The sequence below is a fragment of the Humulus lupulus genome, chromosome 2, assembly GCF_963169125.1.
Source record: "Humulus lupulus chromosome 2, drHumLupu1.1, whole genome shotgun sequence".
In the NCBI taxonomy this organism is placed as follows: Eukaryota; Viridiplantae; Streptophyta; class Magnoliopsida; order Rosales; family Cannabaceae; genus Humulus; species Humulus lupulus.
In genome coordinates this window covers 294,835,712-294,861,802 of record NC_084794.1, presented here as the reverse complement: position 1 = coordinate 294,861,802, position 26,091 = coordinate 294,835,712, and the positions used below count along the sequence as shown (strand labels likewise).

General features: G+C 31.1%; 2 protein-coding genes across 3 annotated transcripts; one reads left to right on the top strand and one right to left on the bottom strand.

The window, feature by feature from the left end:
* The first annotated feature begins 10,007 nt into the window (after positions 1-10,007).
* Positions 10,008-10,798, top strand: LOC133816804 (cysteine proteinase inhibitor B). The gene has a single exon (XM_062249110.1). The coding sequence runs from the start codon at positions 10,159-10,161 to the stop codon at positions 10,594-10,596; it is 438 nt and encodes a 145-aa protein (XP_062105094.1). The 5' UTR covers positions 10,008-10,158; the 3' UTR covers positions 10,597-10,798.
* Positions 10,799-16,237: 5,439 nt separating this feature from the next.
* Positions 16,238-25,754, bottom strand: LOC133819914 (probable UDP-N-acetylglucosamine--peptide N-acetylglucosaminyltransferase SEC). Of its 2 annotated transcripts, XM_062253292.1 has the most exons (28): positions 25,372-25,749; positions 23,913-24,058; positions 23,691-23,789; positions 23,555-23,605; positions 22,941-23,057; positions 22,793-22,849; positions 22,335-22,454; positions 21,743-21,805; positions 21,569-21,647; positions 21,019-21,128; positions 20,847-20,900; positions 20,680-20,747; positions 20,466-20,568; positions 19,886-20,088; positions 19,684-19,780; positions 19,108-19,179; positions 18,945-19,021; positions 18,718-18,834; positions 18,545-18,629; positions 18,299-18,466; positions 18,058-18,168; positions 17,889-17,975; positions 17,669-17,796; positions 17,501-17,583; positions 17,243-17,348; positions 16,986-17,132; positions 16,642-16,762; positions 16,238-16,510 (listed from the first exon to the last, which is right to left on the bottom strand). In XM_062253292.1, the coding sequence occupies exons 1-28, from the start codon at positions 25,580-25,582 to the stop codon at positions 16,397-16,399; spliced, it is 2,994 nt and encodes a 997-aa protein (XP_062109276.1). In that variant the 5' UTR covers positions 25,583-25,749; the 3' UTR covers positions 16,238-16,396. The 2 variants fall into 2 exon arrangements, with proteins under 2 accessions (XP_062109276.1, XP_062109277.1); XM_062253293.1 differs by lacking the exons at positions 16,238-16,510; positions 16,642-16,762; positions 16,986-17,132 and having other exon boundaries at positions 17,249-17,404; positions 17,436-17,583; positions 25,372-25,754.
* Between the last annotated feature and the right edge of the window lie 337 nt (positions 25,755-26,091).

Below are 26,091 nucleotides of genomic sequence, written 5' to 3'. Positions count from 1 at the left end.
GGGCAATCCAATACTCAAATAACTTTTAATGCCAAACATATAAATTAGGGAATTTTTCATAAATATGACTTTTTAGCTATTACTTTGCAAAAATATGGGAATTAGACTTTCTCTAATTTGTATAGAAAAACTTAATTAACAAAAACTCAATTTATGGAAAAACTAATCACATATAAGAACTAAAAATTAAACAAAAACATATCAGCAAAATGAGAAGTACTGTAGTAATTAACATAGCAAAAACTCATATGCTGAAACTTGAGATCCTCAACCAAGGCACCCAAACTCCGGCAACACCTTCAAAACTCCGACGAGATCTTCAAGATTTGATCAAGAACAACATTCAAATTAATTCCAGCAACAAATCCGCAATCTCCAGCCAACTCCAATTGGCAAACCTCCAGCCAACTCCGATCGGCAAACCTCCAGCCAACTCCGACTGGCAAACCTTCAGCAACAATTGGCAACATCCAATCGGTTCTGCTGCAATCTGATTTTTTTTTAGATCTTAATTTTTTTTTCTAGGTCTAAACTTTTTTTTTTAGATCCAGAACTAACTTGTAAAAAAAATAATGTTTAGGTAAACAATTGTTCATATTATTACAGATATACCTTCTGTTATACCCAAAAATTGGAGATCAATGACGTGGCAATAGAGGTGACAAATGGCAGTACATGGTCCGTAAAAGACACATTAAATAGTCAATAAATACATTGACTCCTCAGAGTTGTGATAAAGTGACCCGGTAGACTGACGAAAAATTTGGACTGCTTGAAAGATGTCATAACCAAGCCAAGTGCACCTTGGTCTGAGGAAAGCTAAGGAGAATGCATTATAGGAGGCTAAGGAGAGTGCATCCTATGAGAGCTAAGGCGAGTGCATCCTAGGAGGCTAAGGAGAATGCATCCTAGGAGAGCTAAGGAGAGTGCATCCTAGGAGAGCTAAGGAGAGTGCATCCGAGGAGAACTCAAGAGAGTGGTCCTAGGAGACCCCAAGAGGGTGGTCCTAGGAGACCCCAAGGATTTGGTCCGAGGAGAAACATGGCATGCTAGAGGAGAGTGCCATGTTAGAGGAGAGAAGTGCATGTCCTACCACCATGCATGTCCTACCACCATGCACGTCCAACCAACAAATGTTTGTCCTACCACCATGCACATGTCCGACCAGCACTTGCATGAGTGGTCAGTAAGAGAGGTGGATCAACTAGCTAGAGGAGGACTAAGTCAAGATTCCCAGAAACAGCTTCAAAAAGATATGCGGGAATCTCTCATTCTTCCCACAAATGGGGGGTTTGTTACTTTTTGAATTTTGAATGTTTATTTGTAATTTAAATGTAATAAATATAATAAAATATCTCGGTTCTAGGGGATACCGTATGTATGACCCTAAGCCTATAAATAGAGGGCTTATGGGATGAAAGAGGGGCTTCTTCTGCTTCTTATTTCTAGAGAGAGAAAATTTGAGTCTGAGTATTCTAGAGAGAGAAAGTGCTGATATTTGAGAGAATTCTTGTATTTTTGCAATCTGTACTGAAGAAACTCAGTTGGCTCAGTCCATCTGATCTTGAGTACGGATCTATAAATCACAACTCTAAGTGGATTAGGCTATTACCGACAATCGGGGCTAAACCACTATAAAAATCTTGTGTGTTCTTTATTTTCTTTATTAAAAATGTCTGTTGTCGTTTACATTCTCTTGAAGGCTTGTCGTTATTGACGTTCTCACGTCGTTGGCTAAAAACGCAGTCAACACCTTCTTCTTCTTGGGTTGCAGATCAGAACTCGTTTGTTTTATTTGGATTTGTAATTTTTTTTTTATCTTCAAGTCTACAATAGGTAATTGGTTACCTTCATGCTCTATTATGTGTATATTTCTGAGTTCTTTATGGTAACTGGTTACTTTCACGTTCTGGTATGTGTGTATATTTATGAGTTTTTTTTTCAATCTTCAAATCTGCAATAGGTAACTGGTTACCTTAACGTTCTGATATGTGTATATTTTTGGGTTTTTTATGGTAACCAGTTATCTTCACATTCTGGTATAGCTGTATATTTCTGGGTTCTTTATAGTAACTAATTACCTCCACGTTGTGATACATGTGTATATTTATGGGTTATAAGATCAGGTCATGCATTTTTTTTATTCAACTTTAATGTTTATTTTCATATTTAATATAAGTAACTCGTCACCTCTCGTATGGTAACTGGTTACCCCTCTTATGTCAGAAAGTTACTTCTCTCAGGATAACTGGTTATCTCTCATGATACATGTTATTTAACCTAGCTATATGATTTTTTTTTACATAACTGTGAAAAATCAATAAAGTAACTAGTTACCTTACCCAAGCTTTGAAAAAAAAACATACAATCTAAAATAAAAGGAAAACAAAGGTTTATAATAAATAAACAAATGATAAACACAATTCATATTGCAAAACTAAAAAAATAAAAAAAATTGCAAAACAACAAAGAAAAATTTAATATAAAAAAAATCAAATAAACTAAAAAATAATAATCAAATTACAAACATACCCTTCCAAATTAACAAAACTTGATTAAAAGTAAAACTATAGCATAAACCAATTTTTATACAAAAAAATATGAGAAAATAAACCCATAAAAGTGAAAATTCATAAAAAAAAAAGGCCATATATTAACCTTTTCTTTTAAAAAAAAAAAACCATATTTTTGCAAACTCTTACTTAGTTTTATTTATAAAATTTATTAATTATTTTTATTAAATTTGTATAATTGTCATATAAATGTCAAATAAATAAACAATATATATAAGAATGACATAAATATATTAAATGAAAATTAAACCAATTATTATAATGATATTTTATAACAGTATTTTGACCGTATCACCCTCTACACACCTCGAATATGCACAAAATTTTATACATAGAAGACAAAGATATAGGGCTACAACTTTTGTGCCCATGACCCTCAGAGATTCCTTAGTATTCACTTTCAAAACGTTGGTCGAATTCATATTATAGAAATCGAACTTTTCTGAAAGGGGTACCACTTTGGTGAATTTGAGATTTCACTAATTTCTCCGAAATGTATTACACTTGTGTTCAACTCGTTCGATATTTTTCCCCAACACATCTCATTGGGTAAATGCATCTATTGGAGTTGAAAAGGAGCCTAAAGTCCACATTTGAATTTTTTTTCCCATTTTCGATGGCAAATTTTGCAAGTTTTTGCCTTATATTCGTACATCTCTTAGTATTTTGACTGTATCACCCTCTACACACCTCGAATATGCACAAAATTTTATACATAGGAGACAAAGATATAGGGATACAACTTTTGTGCCCATGACCCTCAGAGATTCCTTAGTATTCACTTTCAAAACGTTGGTCGAATTCATATTATAGAAATCGAACTTTTCTGAAAGGGGTACCACTTTGGTGAATTGGAGATTTCACTAATTTCTCCGAAATGTATTTAAATTCATATTAATATAATTAGTAAAAAATTAAGATTATATATTATTATCATAATAATATTTTATAACATTTAAATTTATAATAATATAATTATTAAATATCTAGTATTGTATTATATATTATTATAATAATGATATATTATAACATTTAAATTTATATTATAATATTTGAATTTATATTAATATAATTAATAAATATATTTTTAAAGGTATATTTCGTTAATTTTTTAGAATTTTTTATTAAAGTTAATAAAAAAAAAAACTGTTAAAATAAAAAATTCCATTATCTACACACTTTTTATCTTTTTTGTATAAAAAGTGTGTATATAACGGAAATTATTAGTTTTAACAGTTTGTTTTGTTAACAGTGTGTATATATATGTAAAAGTTATTAAAAATAGATATTAATTAATATTAATATTAATATAAATTCAAATATTTTAAAATATCATTATTATTATAATATTTAATACAAAACTAGATATTTTATAATTATATTAATATAAATTCAAATATTATATAATATCATTATTATAATAAATACACAATGTTTCACACTTGTTACGGTTAAATACCTAATGTTTCACACTTGTTACAGTTAAATACCCAATGTTTCACACTTGTTACAGTTAAATACCTAATCTTTTTTTTTAGGGCAAAAATACCAAATGTTCAATATATGTTAAAGACAAATACATAATTTTTTTTCTTTGCGGCAAAAATTCCTAAAGTTGCTAAAACATTATTTCTTTAAGTACCTCATGTGTTAGAGCTATTAAACATATTGACTAAGCAGACATTTGTCAATCTGCAATCGGTCAATTTCATAATATTTAAAAAAAATATTTAAATTTGAAAAATGAATTAAAAATAAATTTTAAATTAATTCAAAATTAAAAAATACATATTTTGAATACAAAAATACTCAAATTACGGAATAATACATGTTTGATGAGTCAACACTTAACAGTTCCAACAAAGAAAGTACTGATAAAAGTAATGTTTTAGCAACTTTGGGTATTTTTGCCGTAAAGAAAAAATATTAGATATTTATCTTTAGCATATATTGAACATTGGATATTTTTGCCATAAAAATAAAAAATTCGGTATTTAACTATAACAAGTGTAAACACATTGGGCATTTATGCCACAAATACCCCTTATTATTATACTCAATAACTATATATAAAATATGATATAAGGATATATGTATTGTATTGTATTATGTTAATTTAAACGTTCATAATTGACTAATTTGAGCATTATTTAACACTAATGTTGATTTTATTGAAGAAAAGAAAAACTTCCATCATGCCCAGTCTAAAAGAAACTCAGTTTTACAAAGTATAAATGCCAAGAGGAACCAATAGTGCTCAACATTATAAATGTAATCAAATAAAGAGACTTACATAATTTAATTTAATAATTAATATTCTCTTTACAAAGAACCAGCGGTCTCAGAATTGAAAATATCAATATTTCATAAAATAATAAGGGAAATTTGCAGCAAAAAAAATATTATTTATGCATTATTGTACTCAAAAAGACATTATTCCAAAATTTGGTGGTGAAAGTACACTCCGTCAATTTTCTTTGGCAATTGTTAAAAATCTTCCATTATTTGCAGCAAAAAGACATTATTTATGCATTATTTTACTCAAAAATACTTTAATATAATATATTGTACTAAAAAGGGCATTATGTCTAGAGTTGTAAATGTAGGCCAACCTGGCCCAGCACGGCCCACATTTTCATGCCTCCAATAATTCAAGTCGGGTCGGGCCTGGTATACAAATTTGTGCCGGCCCATATTTGAAAGAGTAATCCTAGCTAAAGCTGTAAATACGGGCCAGACTTTCTAGCACAACACGACACAAAAAAATATAGGTTTGGGCCAAGCACAACACGAATTGAAAATTGGCACGGCACGACACGACACGAAAGCACGAACAAACTAGGCCGAAAGCACGACACGATAAAAAGTCCGGTATTTTGGCATTAATAATAATAATAAATTTTTATTTTTCAATTATCTATAAATTAAAATGATAATAAACGTCTATTATTTTTCTCAATGTTTATAATTTTATAATTATATTAATTTATTTTAAGATTTGTTAGGTAATTTTTTTAATATTTATTAGTAGGTATTCAAATTCTAATAATTATCTTTGATATAATTTTGGGTAAAGTATTGTTGAAAAGTATATAAAAATATCTCAAACTATAATTTAAACAAATAAATTTTTTTGGATTAGTGGTAAGTCCATTGATTCTTAAAAAGGAGGTGGAAGGTTCAATTCCTCATCATCACATAAGTTGGCAATAATAAAATGACTCTAAAAGCAGATAAGATATATTATTGCTAAAAAATGTGAGGATGAGAAATTGAAACTCTCACCTCCTCTTTAACAATCATTGGATTCACCACCAATCCAAATATATTTATTTTTTTAAATCATAGTTTGAGATATTTTTATATAATTTACACAAAATTATATGAAAGATTATTATTAGAATTTGAATAACTACTAATATATGCTGAAAATTCAAACTCACAAATCTTAAAACAATTTAAATAGGGTTTATACTTTTTTAGACCTTGTGTTTTGCCTCATTACCTGTTTGGACCCTGTGTTTTGACAAATTATTTTTTAGACCTTGTGTTTTGTAAAATACTTCAAATAGGTCCATAAACTTAATTTTGATGAAGAAAAAATTGAGTATAACAATACAGTTCTTAGGCAGAATGACTATATTGTGTTCTGAGTTGTTAGTTTGATGAATTATTTGTGATTTTAGTTCAAAATACTTTGATCAAAATCGAGTTTAGGGGTCTATTTGAACTATTTTAGAAAACACAGGATCTAAAAAGATATAAAACCTTTATAAAATAATAAAAATTGAGAAAAATAATAGATTTTTATTATCATTTTAATTTATATACAATTGACAAATAAAAATTTATTGTCATTATTAATATCAAAATGTGGATTTTTATTGTATCGCGTTTTCGTGTTAGTTTATTCGTGCTCTAGTATCGCGTCTTCGGGCTTATCGTGTCGTGTAAAATATCATGTTCCGATAACCTTTAATAGTGTTTTTTCAAAGACACTCATCCCATCTCATGTTTTTTCTTTAAATTTAATTTAATAATGAATATTCTCGTTATGACAAAGAACGATCACTCTCAGAATCGAAGATATCAAAATTTCATCAAAATAAAAAAAAAAAGTTGTGCAGTTGCCAAAAATATCTTATCTGGCAGATTATGTATGGTATTTTTTTTCAATAATTAAAAATAAAAAACATGAGATGGAATGGGTGTAGCAGCATGCAGCGAACAACGTGGCAAAAATCCAAAAGTAACGTGTGAATGTGTCATTGTGTGGTATTAATGCAAAAATAGCACCCAAAAATGGTATAAATACGACAAAAACAAATGCATAACTATAAATATATGTGCGTACACGATTTTCTACAACCAAATGAAATGAACCCCCAATCGAGGCGATAAGCTAAGCTAGTACAAGTAACTGTACTACAATTTATGGCTGATCATAAAATCCGAAAAATTGAAAAAAATCAGTATATCGACCTTCTGAATACTGGTAAAATCAAAATCAATTAAATTGAATACTGAAAAAACCGTTAACAACATAAACTGTCATTGTTTGGTCGGTTTGAAAAATTCATGTGGACCGACCAGTTTGAACCGAAACCGACTAAAATTATAAATATATATAGGTTATGTTATGCTTATGGACTTTTAATTATGTTTTCAAACTTTTAAATTTGTGAATGTAATTATGTTCTATGTATTTATGTTTTAAAAAAATACTAAAATAGATTCCAATAATCCAAATTTTTTTAGTTTTTTTTTTAACTAAAACTTTTTCAAAAAATATGGAAAAAATAAATAAAAATAAACTTCGACTGCGGTCCAAAACGGTCGGTTTTTTTCTTTAATTAGTTTAGTCAGTCAGTTTTTTGATCGCACCAATCCAGACCGAAAGCCGAATTTTGGATTTAATAATATGAAAAACCGCTCAAACCGACCGATGCTCAGCCCTACTACAATTCGAGAGTTTTTGGTATGGGTGTTTGGTTTGGTGGTAATGTAAATATCAAATCTAACTAATGTTTGTTAAAATTATTTTTTAATGTTTGGGAGTTTGCGTTTGCAAGTGAATCATATTTTTTAACTTAATTTTAGGGGAATCTTAACTCTTTAAAATTAAGTTTCATATTCTCTTAATTTAAATTTCATCTAACTTTACTCACACAAACTCAAATCTCGTACCAAACAACACATTTATATACAACATCTCAATTAATACATACAACACATCTCACTCTTATTCTTAGCTGGCACTGTATACGTATACGTATACGTATATATATACGTATATGGTTACTTATTCATGCTCACCTTATTTTGTAATTGTATTTATTATGTGTACAGTACGTATTTAATACATCTATATAATATTGCATTAACTTTTTGAGTCGGTCTGTTTTAACTATAAATAATATTTAACGGTATATTTTACGGTCAAGATTTTCTTAAACTCAAATCCCATATTAATATATATATATTTATGTTTATAAACATAAACTGTCTAGCCTAAAAATATTAATAAGTAAATCTTACATAGTTCATTGTAGAAGATAACTTTCATACATAGTGGTGTCACACTGTGTTTTGAAACAGTAGATCTTAATTTTGAAACAATAAATCTCAATTTTGATAAATGTGATTTGTTCGACTAAACTCTCACGTGTGTAATGTTTAGTTATATATTTTGGGTGCATATATATTACTTTAATATAATATTTCAGCTTCTCTTAGGTGTCAATATATTATATTATTTGCTTTGTATGATATGTTATTTTAGTTTATTTATTGCTCAAGTGAGATTATGTGTTGTTTGGTTGGGGATAATAAAATGAAAATGAATTAATTTTCATTAGTTTTTTTTGTTTTGTTACATTCTAGGGTATTGTAATGTCATTTCAATGGAATAATTTTTCCACTATTTTAGTATAATGACTATTCCATTTGAAAATGGAACGAAAGACTATTAAATAACAATGACCTTTATTTTTCTAACGACCCGTATTTTGTATGTTTGTAGGTTAGTTTGTGTCTATATATAGGCTTCGCTTTGTGCACATAGGGATTGTGCAGCCCGAGCTGCGGATGACGGAGCTACACTAATGATATAGTTGAAATCTCGCTTTTTTGGGGAGTTTCAGATGCGATAAAGTTTGTGAGTTTTGAGTGTTTTATTTTTTAATTTTTTACATTCTAAATTTACGAGACATCTTTACATGCTCTTTAGTTGTACAATAAAGTTAAATTATAAGAGTAATAATATGCGCACCCAAAATATACACTCAAATATTACACATGGTGATGTGTCACTTTAGCCTAGCCAATCACATTTATTAAAATTGGGACCTCTGTTTTAAAAACCGGTGACACGTTCCCGTGTGTAATATTTGAGTGCATATTTTGAGTGTACATATCATTACTCAAATTATAATCTTATAGTTTCAATCTGAATAGTAATAAAGTCTGTTCCCCACAAAATAAAAAGGAAATTTACTCATTTTGGTACCCTATATTTTTGCAAAGTGTCATTTTAGTACCCTCTGTTTTCAATAATGCTCATATGGTACCCTGTATTTTAAAATTATACATATTTGATACCCTAGACTCAGATTTGATAGATAAAATTTTGTCAATATAATCAAACTGTCATCAGTTATATGAATTAAGTAATTAAATTTACATTTGGAACTTATATAATTGACAACAGTTTGATTAAATTGGTAAAATTTTATTAATTAAATTTGAGTTTAGGGTACCAAATATGTACGATTTTAAAATACAAGGTACCATATGAACTTTATTGAAAACAGAGAGTACCAAAATGATACTTTACAAAAACACATAATATCAAATGGTTATCTACCCAAATAAAAATTAATAATATAAATTAGCATTAAAAAAAATTAAAATTGAATAAATTAGAGAGAGGTGAAACGTAGGGAGAGTGGAGGAGAATAGACACCTTCACACACCCTCAAATCCTATCCTGCGTTTCCATTATGTGTGCGCACCGAGTTTTGACAGTTTAGCCTAGTCAATCACATTTATTAAAATTGGGACCCCTGTTTTAAAAACCAGTGACACGTTGCCGTGTGTAATATTTGAGTACATATTTTGAAGGAGCATTTCATTACTCCAATTATAATCTTATAGCTTCAATCCAAATAGTAATAAAGTCTATTTCCACAAAATAAAATTTAATAATATAAATTAGCATTAAAAAAAATAAAAATTGAATAGATTAGAGAGAGGTGAAACGTAGGGAGAGTGGAGGAGAATAGAGACCCTCAAATCCTATGCTGCGTTTCCGCCATGTGTGCGCACCGAGTTTCGACAGTTTTGCTTTGTATTGCGTGCAATCTCACAACCAAACAAACAAGATGAAACGTTAAACAAACAGAGAACTGAGAGTTTTGTCGTAATCCCCCATACGCGGCACGCCGTTTGTGCTTTCCCCTTACCCCCACCTCAGCCTTCTCTATTCCCATGTCCAAACACCCCCTCTTCTCCTTCCCCCTATAAATACCCTCACCATTCTTATTCTCTTCTCCCACACCAAACCAGAACAAAGAAAAACTCGACAATGGCATTGTTAAACTCACCGGCCGCGAAGCTCGCCATCGTCACCGTCCTCCTCTCTCTCCTCGTCGCAACCACGTCTGGTTACGGCGGACCAGGCCAGATGGTCGGAGGAAGGACCGACATCGAGGACGTGAAGACGAACAAAGAAGTTCAGGAACTCGGCCAATTCTCCGTCGAGGAGCACAACCGGAGCCTAATCCGAACTCTGAGCCGCCGCGCCGGGAACGGCGGCGCCGTCGGCGAGCTGAAGTTCTCGGAGGTGGTGGAGGCTCAGAAGCAGGTGGTGTCGGGGATCAAGTACTACTTGAAGGTTTCCGCCGTCGCGAAGAGTGGAGAGCAGAGAGTGTTCGACTCCGTCGTGGTGGTGAAGCCGTGGATGCAAAATTCCAGGGAACTCCTCAACTTCGCTCCCTCTACCGACCGAGATGTACATTTCTGAGGAGGGTAGTTTGGTAATTTCGATTAAACTGTATAATCGTAAGCTCTAGGGTACGGAGGTGTTTTTAACTAAACTGTTTTTGTCTGATTTGGGGTATAGGGAGGGGTAGAATGGTAATATCGTCATGAGTAATTGTGACTCTTATGTATGAATAAAAACTAATAATGGATTATTAATATTAGAATAATTATCGTTTCATTGAGTTTTTAGTAATTAAATTAGAGTTTTATTAGAATAATGGAGTAGATTTAAGGAGCAATAATATAATTTATGTACATTAACGAATAAAAAGTTATTAATTGATATGAGAAGACCAAAATTAGAAAATAAAAAATAAAAATTGATTATTCGAATAAAAGAAAATTTACAACTAAAAATGAATAAAATATCAAAGTATAAATTATTATTCTATTTCAAAATAAATTGTTTTTTTTATATAAGATTTACGTGAAGATTATTATCCAAATAATTTCAAATTTATTAGTTATTATTCTTAAGACAAATATATGTCTTAAGCTCTTTTTATTTAAAAAAAAGAACGTAATAATAATTTATTTATTTCGTGAAGTTATTTTATGTGATGAAAATATAATATATTAATTTTTTTTTTACAATATTATCCGAATATACTTACCTTCTTAAATTATAGTAAATCTATCCCATAATAATAATTATTATAATAATGTAGTACTTTTGATGAAGAGCTAAATTTAAAAATGTTGTGTTCATTTCAAGTAGATCCAACGCATCTAAATTTTTTACCAAAAAAGGTTGACATCACCACCTTAAATTTGTCGTTAGAGCACTCACATTGGGTGCTTTACTCAATCTTTTAAAATACCTCATCAAAACACACATTTTTCTATTTTACCTCTAAATTTTACATTATATCATACATCAGATTCTCTATATATTTCTCTACATCATTTAAATATTATATCTTTAAACATATTTTAATACTTAAAGTAAAATAAAATAATTGAAAAATAAAAAAGAAATAATAAATATATACTAAATGGAGAGAGAAAGCTTATAAAGAAAAATAATAATATTAAAATATTATATAAAGGATATGTAAATGTTATGTAAATGTAGAGATTGATTAATTGGAGTTTGTGCATAGCTATAATAAATATATGTATAAAGGAGCTGATGGAAGATGTTTTTATGAGTTTTAGCTAAATATTATAAAGAAAGTGTATTATAAAATATATCACAAAAACATATATTTTTATAATTTACCTCAAAACTTTTATATTATACTATATATTTGCTTCTTTACATTATTTATATATTATATTTTTAAAAATATTTTATTTATTTTAAGAAATAAAATAATTAAACATAATAGCATCTCACTCATATATATATATACAAAAGTTTATAAAAAAATAATAAATATTTATAGCTTGATGAATAGTATTTCACTACATATAAAGAAATACTATTCATTTAGGTAAAAAAATATAACTTTACATCATCCAATGGAAGGCTACTTAACTATTTTTTTCTCTATATTATAAAGAATAACACATTTTAGCTCATCCAATGTAAGTGCTCTTATTATTTCCTTTGTCCATTTACTTTATTTTTTATCAAATAAATAAATTTTTTTTTACTCATTTGGTACCTTACATTTTTGCAAAGTATCATTTTTGTACTCTTTGTTTTCAATAATGCTAATATGGTATCCTGTATTTTTTTAAAATTATATATATTTGATACCCTAGACTCATATTTGATAAATAAAATTTTGTCAATATAATCAAACTGTCATCAGTTATATGTAATTAAATTTAAATTTGGAACTTACATAATTGACAGCAGTTTGATTAAATTGGTAAAATTTTATTAATAAATTTGAGTTTAAGGTATCAAATATGTACGATTTTAAAATACAGGGTATTATATGAGTATTATTAAAAATAGAAAGTACCAAAATGATACTTTGCAAAAACACATGGTACTAAATACTTACATACCCTAAATAAAATAACGTGCTTCTATTACAATCCCCCTTTTTTCAGACTTTTAAGAAGGAAAAAAGATAGAAAAAAAGATTTTATAAAAATGAATATTTTCTAAATTAGTAAGATGCCTGCTAGGGCATATTTGCTTTAAAAGAATATTTTCTAATTTATTTTATTATTTCTTTTTAAGGTTTAGAATTTAGAGAATATTCCATTGTTTTTTGGTTAAATTTTGGTAGTATTTTATTTACGTGACGTATGTCATATGGGGTTGCGGTGGGTATGGAACGTGGCATGCATGCAAAAATCATTGACAAAAAGTGTGATTAATTAAATTTGGGTACGATACGACAAATATATGAACTTTTTGTAGTTGTACCACTTTTTTTTTTTTTTTTTTTTGTAAAAGGACAAATATACGACAAATTAATTAAGTGACCCCTTTTTCTTTTCCCTTCCTTTTGCTAAATTTTATAAAGGAACCATTTTTTTTTTATTGAGAAAAAATAATTTGTATTCAATATTTAATCTTTTTATTCAGTTTTTAATGTTAATACAAATATTCCAAAAGAGAAGATCATCGTAAACATTTCAATTAAAATGTGTTAATATATATATATATATTAGTAGAATCTCTAACTAAGAATAATTTAATGTCGTTAAGACAATCAAGTCCATTTTGTTGTGTGGAATAGTCTTGATTTTCCTTAAAAAGTAAAAAATTTCACAAAAAAATAAGGATGATTAAAGTACCATTATTAAACCTAACATAAAGTTTAGAAACCAAACTAAACACATTTACTAAAAGCTTAGAGCACTACCATTGGGAGTTCTACTCTATCCTTTAAAATACCTCATCAAAATACACACTTTTCTATTTTACATCTAAATTTTACATTATACCATACATCAGCTTCTCTATATATTTATCTACATCATTTAAATATTATATTTTTAAACATATTTTATTACTTAAAGTGAAATAAAATAATTGAAAAATAAAAAAGAAATAATAAATATATACTAAATAGAGAGAATGCTTATAAAGAAAAATAATAATATTAAAATATTATATAAAGGATATGTAAATGCTATGTAAATGTAGAGATGGATTAATTGGAGTTTGTGCATAGCTATTATAAATATATGTATAAAGGAGCTGATGGAAGATGTTTTTATGAGTTTTAGCTAAATATTATAAAGAAAGTGTATTATAAAATATATCACAAAAATATACATTTTTATAATTTACCTCAAAACTTTTACATTATACCATACATCTGCTTCTTTACATTATTTATATATTATATTTTAAAAAATATTTTATTCATTTTAAGAAATCAAATAATTAAACATAATAGTATCACACTCATATATATATACAAAATTTTATAAAAAAATAATAAAATATTTATAGCTTGATGAATAGTATTTCACTACATATAAAGAAATACTATTCATTTAGGTAAAAAAATATAACTTTACATCATCCAATGGAAGGCTACTTAACTATTTTTTCTCTATATTATAAAGAATAACACATTTTAGCTCATCGAATGTAAGTGCTCTTACAACACAACGTTAGACAATAGCTAGCAACAAACCATAATAATTAGAAGACACGAGTCATGTACTTGAAGAAGATCAAAATGGTTTTTAACATGATAATCTCTTAACTATATATGATTTAACAAACTAATTCCTGAATTATAAAATGTATCAATTAAGTCGTTGAATTTTATAAACAGTAACATATAAGTCTCTAGTATGTGATTTTTTGAGTAATTTTTTATGAAAAAGATTGCATGGCATTGTCAAAGTAAAAAAATTAATAATTTTGAACTTATTATTTGATTAATAATCACATACAAGGACTTAATGATTACGTTTTATAGTTTAGAGATCAATTTACTAATCACGTATTAATCACGTATAGTTCGAGGGGCTTACATACTAAAAACCCTAACCAAAATGAATGAAACTAATTGCTCCACAAATAGGCCTAACACCACCAAACGACAATGCTAAAAACATAGACATGAATAGGGATGGCAAAAAAACCCGGCAGATCGAGGCGGGTCGGAGCCCCGACCCGACGGGGCTCCCCTGATCCGAATATAACCGGGGTAATAACGGGGCGGGTCGAGATCCGATCCGACCCGCTAGCAATTGAAGCGGGTCGGATCACGACCCGACCTAGTTGTTGTTGTTTTTTTTTTTTGTAATAATTTAAAAAAAAAACTAATTACTACCACTATTTAGGGTGATCAATGATCCAAATATATATATATATATATAAATAAGACAGTATATTTAAGAGGGATAGAGGAGAAAATTGATGTTTTGCTTTGAAGTATAGTAATTTTTTTTTTATTTTAGTATGCAAGACCATTTATAAAAAAATTTAGGTAGCTCATTTATGTCTAGTATGAGAGATTTTTTTGTCATTTATTTTTATATTGTAACATATTTTTAAAAATTAGTCGTTATTTTATTAAAGAAAAAGAAAAAAAAAATTCTTACCGGGTCGGGTCTGACCCGCTCCATCACATCCGGAGCAGGTCTGACCCAACCCGCATCAAATGCCTTAACGGGGTGGGGCATAAACTTAGCGGGTCGGGTCGGATCCGGGGTGGGGCGGGGCCGACCCGCCCCATTTACATCCCTAGACATGAAGCACTTGCATAGTATCGAGCTACACATGATGGTGATGCTCTTGCTTTGGCTAAGGGAGGTTTTAGAAGATCCCTAAAAGTTTTCTTCATTTTTTCCTTTTTTCTTCTTCTTCTTCATGTGACAAATAATATTATTGTTGTCGAATTATAATTTGAGTTAGTTTTTATCAATTAGGGAAGGAAAGTTCAAGTGTGAAAGTTATTTATAATTTTAAATTGTGAGAAGATTCATTTAATTAAAACCCAAACTGCTATTGATCCATTTTAACATCCTTATGAGTAGGAAAGGAAGGGTAAAACTTCAAAAATCTTCTTGCTTTGGGTATTGATTGAAAAAGAAAAGAAACCTTAACAAATCATCTATTGACTGAAAAAAAACTTTGGGTATAGTGAAATATATTATAGATCTCACATTATTCATAACTAAAATAAAATATTATGATTTTTTATAAATTGCAAACTAGTTAGTTGCATGCCCTAGACGAATTTGAGGCTACTAAACGTATGTCTAATATAGAAGAGAGAAGAAAATTTTGAAGAGAAAAGTAAAGAAAATAATAATGATAATAAAAATTGTACGTTTGGTTAGAGAGATAATAGGATTGAAAGGAAAAAGAAGTATCCTATCCACCCAAATATATCTCTAAATTAGAGGGAAAAGTGAAAATATTAAATTATTTATATATCTTTATATAATTAATTTCTAAATAACAAAAACAAGACGTAAAAGTAATAGGTACCTTAGTTGAAAACAAGCTTTCTTTTCCATTTTTTTTAAAATAGACTTATTTTTTCCTTCCACCCTAATTTCTTTCTTCTATGTTATATTTGAATCACCAAATTTGTTCTATTTTTGTAATATACAACTTATTAATTTGACTATAGAAGATTCTACTTTTTCTGTCGATTATTTCTCTTCAGAAGTTTTAATTTTGAAAAGCCTAAAATTAAACGAGCCATGAGCAGATAAAAGAAATCACAAACATAAAGCAGACAAACAAGAAATCCTGATCCAATAAATAGTGATTCCAACAAGGGGTGTGTTAATTATATTTTGGACAATAAATCAAACTAACCTACTGGGGAGAATATATATATATGATCATGACTCTTTTACTTTATTTACAATAACCGTCTACTACTGACTCTTAATTTCTATCTGTCAAATGGAAACTCTGAATCATTTTCGGTCACTTTAAATGGCTTAGGATGCTGACCTGAGCAGTACAGATTCCACATCTTGAAATACGCTCTTTCAAAATTTCTCACCTGAGTTTTACCATATACTTGTCATATTAATAATTTGCACAGGTAAAATAATGACCATAATATTCTCAACAATCTTTTTCATCATATCATATCGTATAGAAAAATAAGAATATATGGCAAACTCAACTCACCCAGCGTGTCGTGTCAAATAGAGGACAAGTCATGCGAGCCGCTTTGAGTCTATTGGTAAGGTCTTGGAGTTTTGGACGATTTAGAGCCAGCGATACTGCTCTTTCTTCGTACTCTTTCAAACTTTTCGACATTTGGGAAAAGGATAAGTCAGAAGAGAGAAAGTAGAAACCCAAGAATATATGCTAATTATATAAAGCAAAATTGAACAAAGAGACCTTTCAAGTGATAATCTAGTTCATTTGGGACATATTGGTATTCAAATTGGGTGAGTTACCACAATCATTTTTTACCAAATTGAGTGAGCTTATTTTAACCAAATTGTAAGTTTGTTTTAAGTCATTACCTGTTAACTATCATTTCCTCTCCTACACCAGTGGCCAGACAAAGTGAACCCGCTACTCTTGTAGCCATTTTCTCAAGTGGAAGGGTCACCATTGGAAGACCAGCCCATAGAACATCAGTGCCTGTGGTGTGCGCATTGCATAATGGCCTACTCGGACAGAAGCCATAACATCAAATGTCAAAATAAATTGCATATTGTATTGTACTAAGATAAATACACTTGAAAATAGAAAGAAAAAAAATATTAAGCATGCTTACGTGTCCAAGAATAAATCTGCTAAAGCACTGCGTTTGATATGTTCACCCTTCATGGCAACATCTGTGAAAATAATCTGATCTGGTTGTACACCTCTTTGAACAGCATCTGGAACACCAAATAGTGTTATCAGTTACTAATTTATCTTTCCTTTTTAAGATAAATACCCATTACTACATTATGAAATATACATAACAAAGAAGAATTCAAATATTATGCATGTAAATGATTTATCTTGAGAAATGGTAAAACGGCAGTACAATTGCAGAGTCTCGACTCGCCAGCAGCAGGAAATCTGAGAAGCCAAAGTGCGCTATTTGGTACTCGCTTAAGGATGTTGCACCTGCATTTATCGACACATGAATCAGTATAGTTATTGATGTGATTCAATCAATTCAAAGTTATGCAAATATAAACACTCGACTAACCATGTATTGAAAATATCAGGATCCATCTTGTATAGCTGGTTAAAACAAGCAAATATAAATTTGTCCTCAGGTAACCCATAGCTAGATCTCTTGGGTTTGCAGTTCGGGTCTAACACATCACAATTTTTCTGCAAGAGAAGCATGAAGTAGTCTTGTCACACATTCAAATATACATAATAAATATTTAAAAAAATGTGAAGAGAATATTTACACAACAAACCTGCTTGTAATCATTTACAAAGTAACAATGAGGAAGATGGACAATCTTTTCTGAATAAATATGACTGAATTGAGAAGGTGACACAAACTGTAATTGGGAATGTCGAAGTTAGACATCAAACAGGAAACAAAATAAAATTCAATAAAGGTCGGGTTACAAACTCTCCAACCTCATCAGTAACCAGGTAATGTATATAGTCCGCGCCTGTAGTTCCAGGAAATCCCATGTAAGAAATCTGTATAGGGGCCGGCTGCATGGCAAATATTTCATTTCTTGCCCCCTGCACAACACAGAGCGTCAATTCTGAAACAAATTAAACTGACGCATCAAGAAAAAAAGAGCAAATTCATACTAAATCTTAATAATTATGTTTCAAGGTTCTTCACTGGCTAACTCAAGCGAAACTATACCTTAGTATAACCATTAAGATTGACAAGGATCTGTATTTTATCCTCGTTAATCATCCTGGCAATCATATCAGATGACATGGATGAGACATCTATAAAATGCTCCACTTCTGATTGGATACGCAGCCTCCATTCAGATCCATCATTTGCACTTAAAGCATAGCAAAAGACCTGCCAACAGATTTGTTTAAGTTCATGGTAGTTGAAGGAAATGGGAAAATTCATTAATCTTTGGAACAATCAACCAACCTCAACATTCTCTCTATCGTGCATACCAAAGACAGAACCCATCAGATGAGACAGAGGATGGTTACCAAAGTCGCTGCTAACATACCTGAATTCGAAACCAGCAACAGCGAATGAAAATAGGCATAGGCAGTATGTACATACAAAGGAAAAGAGAATATATATCTCAAACTTACCCGACCCTTAGCCTTTTACTTCCACCTTCGCTCTTTACGGGCAAGGCTGCTGGATAATTGAAGGAAGGAAGAGAATAACGAGATGCAATGACAGAGCAGTGTGCAGCATATTTACGACTACAAGACCAAAAAGACAGTAAATAAAGTGAACAGACTACTACAAGACCAAAAAAGACAGTAAATAAAGAGAACAGACTAATGCAATATATAGGCAATAGAATACTTACCTTATCTCCAGTGCAAGCATTGGATCAATTGGATAGGCTATTGCATGGAAAGGTTGCACACTAGGAATAAGAGACATCTAAAAGCAAAGATTGAGTGATTTAGAGTGGAACCTGAGTGATAAAGTGGTAATTAGCATCAAATTAAACAACACAAAACCTTTACCTTTATCTGTCTTCTCAGAATTCCTTCAACTTCAATAAACTTATTTTCACGATCATCCCAGTCACAAACACACTGGAGAGTGGCACAAATGCAAATATCAGATTAGATAAACCAACGGCGAATAGTAATAAAACCCAGACAAAGTTTCACATAGGAATATAAGAGTACAACATAGAAACTATAGGCTAAGTCAATAATGTGTAAAAATGTACACTATTGAATTAAAAGTGCATTTTCCAAACAGCAAAAAGGAATGGCCGTTTCACCACACATGAGGCCGTTAATTTCGCAAAAAACAAAATGATTAGATCATACTCTGCACACTAATACTGTATATGAGACTAAACTAGAAGACCTGGAAAAACAATAATCTACGAGGCCCCTATGTGCTATATACATATTCTATATGAAACAGAAGATGCAATGAAACTTCAGTTGCATTCCCGATTTTTAAAGCACTAATAACTTATAATGCTAGGTAACATAAAAGAGTTATATAACAGTCAATAGTGAGAAAAAATAAAACCGAATTAAGACATAGTTTAATATGCAAAGTAAAGTTACTTCTCACAATACCTGTAATGTATGTAAAAGGTTACAAGTTGCTTCTGGAAAATCAGGACGTAGAAAAAGTGCTTGCTTATAGTTTTTTATAGCAGCTTCAACATGGCCACTGTACATACAAAATCCAGAAATATACCATGTTAAAACACGGAAGAACAAACAGTATGCAATCAGATAAAAAGCTTGTAACCCCTTATAATTAATCATTAAACACCTGTCCTTGTAAGCAGAAGCTAGATTAGCATGAGCTTCTGCCATTGAAGGTCGGATATTGATGGCTCGAATATAATCTTGAATGGCTTCATTAACTCTCCCAATCTCTTTATATGTGTTCCCTCTATTGACAAGTGCATCAGCCGCCAAAGGATCAATTCGGAGAACTTCATTATAGCAAGATACAGCATCTGTGTAATTGCCCTGTAGTTTTTTTTATGTTATTATATAAGAAACAAACTTTAGTTAATAGAGAAAACTGAATTGTGAAGAGAAGAAGAAATATATTCTTTTAAACAAAAGGAAATAGATTAATACAAAATGAAACCGGAAAGCAAAACAAACTAAACACCAACCATATAACCAAAATGTTCGCTGTAACCATATAATTTAAAATTACCAATGCCATCTTCTCTTAGTTGGAAAAGGCAGAGCAAGAAACAAAACAAATCAAGGTGGCCATTCTATAGATGATAACCTTTCTCCATCATTTGGAAAGAAAAAAAAAAATTGTATAATTAAGTATTTTCCCAAAACAAATATAAGCAAGCATTACAGACATGATAAAAAGATAGTATTACCTGCTGTTTATATATAATTGCTAAATTGTTGAAAGGAGCAGAAAGTCCTGTTGTCACAGACAACGTTGCCTTATAACATGAGGCAGCAGCACCCATCATGTTCCTATATGACCAGAGAAAAAATATTTATGCTAGGTACATATGAGTTATTAATCTGACATCATACACTATATCAATCTAAAAGGCTTGACATGATTAACACATTAATACATACCATTCCATGTATATGTTCCCAAGGTTAGTAAGAGCTTGTGGATGGCTAGGTTGCAGTGTAAGACATTGCTTCAAGGAGAAAATGAAAACTCCGGTAAGTAAAACTGAAATTCCCCAACAAAAACATATAAATAAATCGGGCAAAATTTACAAAGATTGTGAACCTACACGATAGCATTGCACTGCTTCATCAGCTTTTCCAGCATCCTTCAACGCATTGCCCTTAAGAGGGGGAAAACACCATGATGTTTAGTGGGTGAGGGAAAAAATGAAATATTATTCATATCATCAATTGATTAACAAACAATCTAGCACAACTAAGATACGTAAGAGAACCAACCAAATTGTTAAATGCCTCCAAGAATCCAGAATCAAATGCAATTGCTCGCTTATAATTGAAAATTGCCATTTCTAGGTTGCCTTGCTCATAATAAATACTTGCCAAATTGCCTGCAAAACAAAATTGAATTGTATTTATAATCAGAGACTAAAGTTGAAGGTATCTTACACAGAAGATTGTCATTGTACCATCTGTATGCCACTGAAGAAATTAAGATCCATAGATCAGTCAAGTTGGAAATGAACAGCTAGATATACTAGAGGGATTTTTAATTTTTGTTTTTGCAAGACATACTGGAGTAAATTTCAACAAGCTCTTCTGAAACTAATTGATCCTTTTATGTACATGCAGACTAGTTATCCAACAAGGGAAAAAGAAATCAGCCACAAGTAAAATATATATGCATCTTTCCCCTAGAATAGAACAAATTGGACGCCATACTTGAAAATATCCACATTTTAAGATCCTTCAGCCACATCAAATGAAAAGGAAAGCCAGCACAATTGAAAGGTAGTCACTAAGCATACTGCATACAAATGGATAGTCTCACCATAGGCCATGGCAAAATCTGGTCGCACTTGAAGAGCACGCTGGAAGCATACTATTGCCTCTTGACGCATTCCTAGAGCCTGAAAAAAGCAGAAACAAGTACTAAATTTCTTCTCCAGATATAATGCCCGGCACTTTTATATACCCTGTCTTCACATAATCTACAACAGCTCACCTTGTAAACATTTCCAAGGTTTAGATAGGCATCGGAAAATGTTGGTTTAAGCTTTACAGCTTCCTGAAAAAGGCAGATATTCAAAATTAGATTATAGAAAACATCCTATAAAGATTTACAAAATTAGATTTTGTAATCCATCACAAGATACTTAAGAAAATTACAGCATACTGAATTACTTTTACAGAAAACTACAGCATACTTCAGATAAAGTTCTGGACGGCAACTTGGATCTACAAAGCTAAAGGTTTTGAGTGACTCTCTATTCTAGATTTAAGTAAAGAGTGGGCCAATTTTTTTTCATAATGTTGCTGTTTTCTTTTTATTGTATTATTGTATGTCTTTCGGCTGATTTCAGGTTCATGTTCTCATTTCTATAAGATTAGCATGTTCACTTTACTTTTGTATTCCATTGATTAATACAAAGTTTCATTTCTATTCGAAAATATATATTATATATATTATAAAGTGCTCCACCTTTATAACTTAGTCATGCAAGTCAATGCAATTTTGTAACAAGAATATTCAACTGTAAACACCTACACCCCTTCGCTCATTAAGACATGCACAAGCAAAGTATCCAGGTAAAGACCTTGTAATATTGAAGAGCTCTGTTAAGATCACCAGCCTCCATAAAAAGGCCAGCAAGATTGGACCATGCAATTGCAAAATTTGGCTGAATATGAAGAGCCTCGACATAGCAACTGTAAGCCTACACCAACAAAAACATTAGAGAAGTCAAAGACCTGAAAACATACATTACAACCTTGACCATTCAGGAAAGCACCTTAAGGTGTTCCATACAAAATTGAACAATAATGAGCGTGAGAACAAACCAACATGCAAGACCTACAAAGAAAATCATAACTCAAAGTCTTTTCAAACTTATGTGAGTCAATAAATTTAACCAACTACACATATTGTGAATCATCTATATCTATTGGCATCAGAACACTTTGTAATACTAATTTTTGGCATCTTGTAGTTGTAACCATGTACACCTAATATCAGGCCTATCAAGAAAGAAAAAAAGGACCATAGATTCCTCACCTCTTGAACTAATCCTTGAGCTTTCATCAAATTCCCAAGATTACTGTGTGCATCAACCTGTAACATTAAGAAGAAATGTTACGTTCTATTCAAAGATTTTGTTAAATCATTGAATATACAAGTGTCAAGAGTCAGAAAAAAATTCTACCAAACGTGGATTCAGTGCAAGAGCCTGGCGACAACATTGAGTTGCCTCGTTAAATTGCCCTTTACGCATATATGCACTTGCTAAATTTGACCATGCATCAGCAAAATTTGGTCGAAGCTGCAAAATAAAACAATCAGTATAATATGGAAAAAAGAATTCAAAGAAAGAATATATATTTTTGCTCTTGATGATCATTCCCCCACGAAAAAACAAATTTGGCTCCGCCACTGGGTTTAAGATGCCTAGTACTAGGTCTAGGAGTGATATTAGCTAATATAACAACCAAAACCTTCCCATCAAATTGACTCTGCCCAAGACTTCAAGACAACCTAGTTGGAGTGTTTGCTCTAGCCAGGTTGGTTAAGTTTCACTGGAATTTATCAACACTAAAGTAATAATTTAAGCAAGCACCAACTTACATCAGCTAAAGAATCGATTATAAACACTTTTAATCAACATAAACACCCCCCACCAGTGGAAAGAATACATCAGGAGTTAACTAATAACTGTAAAGACAAAAACAGAAAAGATAATTTGAACTCAAAAAGTATATATTCCAAACACATCACAAAAAAAAACCCCACTTATGGACTAGATTGATGGCTGTAACAAACCTCAATAGCAATTAAATAGTAGCGGATTGCAACATCAATGTTGCCCTTCTCCTGCAGCAGAAACATAATAACCGTCTATTAGATGCTTGCAGGCTAAATACTTGACAGTAGAACCATAAAAGATACTAAAGATTACCTTCCAAGCATTTGCCATGTTTCCATAACACTCAGCAAAGCGGGGATCAATTTGAATAGCTTCTTCATTTTTTGCAATGCATGTATCAAAATCATGTAGCTAAAACAGAATACAATAAAATTTAAGAATCAGGTGCAAGTAAATTCACTTACAAGCCAGAAACACTGAAGAACGTACATATATTGAGAAAATACATGAATGCTAATAAGCTTCATTGAGAACCTGATAATGGATTGCACCCAAGAGAAGGAGATTATCTGTGCGCCGAGGATTTCTTTCATAAATAGCATTACTATGCTCTAATGCTTGCTTATAGTTTCCAGCCTTGTACTTCTGGTGAGCCAGAGACATGAGCATGTCTTCATTGACTGCAAGGACTCAAAATTAGGCAAAGGAGAAATTGAAAATAACTAGAAAGGGACCAAATCATTAAAGTAAAAAAAAAAAAATTGGCCCCTTTAAGTTTGCACCTCACTGCTAATTTGGAAAAAATATAAATGAAGTTAAACACAAAGTAAATGATAGGAAGAACATTGTTAAATAAATTAGTTCCGGGAAAAATAAATCACGTGCAACTTACAACATATGTTACCTCAAAGTTATATATGCATTATGTGCTATAAAATAATTTGGTTTTCCTTGGAACGTTCAGGAAAAGGATGGCACTTTTCATTGGTTTTTTATTGTACAAAAAAACGAATCTATATGTGCTAACAGAAATATGAATGCCTACATGAGACATTTTAACTATTCCACAATATGGTGCTAAATTTTCACAAACAATACCATCTGCATTTTAGAGTCCTTGTAGAAGTCATTTACTAAGGTTAACTTCTATGGTATAAACAATATGAATCAATTGCTTTCAGAAAGTGGGAGCATATTTAACACTTATAAAATATTGTTTATGCACATCTTTATACGTAGAGTGAACAATATTTTAGTTCTGGAGCATAGATCATTTTTGTGGAGAAACAAGACATATTTCACAAGAAAATCTTGTACCCAATCCCAAAAAAAAAACACCTTTCACATAGTTCTCTCTAAACCTTCACCCCTAGTACTATATAATTGTTTAAACTTCCAGAACTGACGAATTTTCTTCATAATATTAATACTTATGTCCAACAGAACCCAGATTCATTTTTATTTACCCTTAAGAGTTTAGACTCAAACCTAAATCTTGTCCTCATTTAATCATCTTAGATGCGAAATCAATGCGATAATTGCCAATCACAAAGAGATCGTTAGGTTATTCTACAGCCTCCAGATTACTACTACAAACTTTATTTAACTTTCAAGATTCCAAATTAGGTTTTTTTATAAAAAAAAAATAATAATAAAATTTATGCCTCGGAAACATAATACTCCAGTGTGATCTTAATTTTTTCATCGTGCCAAACTATATCTAGAAAAGCACAACAAAATTTCTCCTAAAAATCTCAGCAATAACATAACTGCAATTTAGCAACTAAAGGAGCAATAAACTAAATCTTCTGGCAGGAAAAAAAATCTGTGTAAATTTCATAGAAAGAAAATTGTATTACAATCTCTAGCAAAACAAACACTAAACAACTACAAAAACAACAATGCACCAAAATCCTAATAACAAAGGACCGATCACTCAAAGACCAAAAACTTAACTCAATTACAACTGAGGAAAACAGGAAAAGACAGTAACCTTCGCGAGAATCCAAGGGCTGAGACTGCTTGATGACATTAACAGAAGACGAAGCAGAAGCAGAGGCAGCAACATCGGAACGAAGAGCCAGAACCTCATCGCCGTAAGGCACCAAATTAAGCTGCGTCTGCGACGGCGACGGCAGCGGCGGTGGCTGCTGATTCTGGTACTGGCCATGGTGGAGCCGAGGATCGGCTTGCAACGAGAGCATTGTTGTCGCTTGTTCGGATCGCGAGAAAATTCAGAACCGGATCATGAAAGAAAAGAAAAACCATCAAAAAAAAAAAAAAGGGGAAACGATAGTGATTTTCCCTTTTCTTTTTCTTTTTCTTTTCTTCTCTCGAGAAAATTCTCTCTCTTCTTCTCCGATTTATGAACAATCCCTCGTTTCACGTCACGCTGTCTCCGCTGTTAACCAAAAGTGACTTCTCTCGGTCTCGAAGCATAATATGATCCAGTGGAACCCGTAATCAGCCCACTAGTAGTGAAAGCTTGCCACGTGGATGTGACTGAGACAGTAGAATATTCTAGATGTGAAAGGAAGGGTGTTTTGGTAATTTCGTAATGGGTTTGGTAGAACGGATATTGGCTCTCTGGTTAGGTGGTGGTGTGATATGGGTTGTAGGGGATAATTCTAGCGTACGCGGATGGGTGACACGTGGCGGTAAGTTGATGTGAAAGGGAAAGGAGAGAAGAGATGGGTTGGTTGTTAGGAATTGA

Excerpts from the sequence above, each read along its gene's own strand:
- LOC133816804 (XM_062249110.1), top strand. The coding sequence starts at position 10,159 with ATGGCATTGTTAAACTCACCGGCCGCGAAGCTCGCCATCGTCACCGTC.
- LOC133819914 (XM_062253292.1), bottom strand. The coding sequence starts at position 25,582 with ATGCTCTCGTTGCAAGCCGATCCTCGGCTCCACCATGGCCAGTACCAG. Across the intron at positions 19,022-19,107 it reads TTCTGAGAAGACAGATAAAG|ATGTCTCTTATTCCTAGTGT; the intron begins GTAAAGGTTTTG and ends CTTTGCTTTTAG. Across the intron at positions 18,169-18,298 it reads ATCTTAATGGTTATACTAAG|GGGGCAAGAAATGAAATATT; the intron begins GTATAGTTTCGC and ends TGTGTTGTGCAG.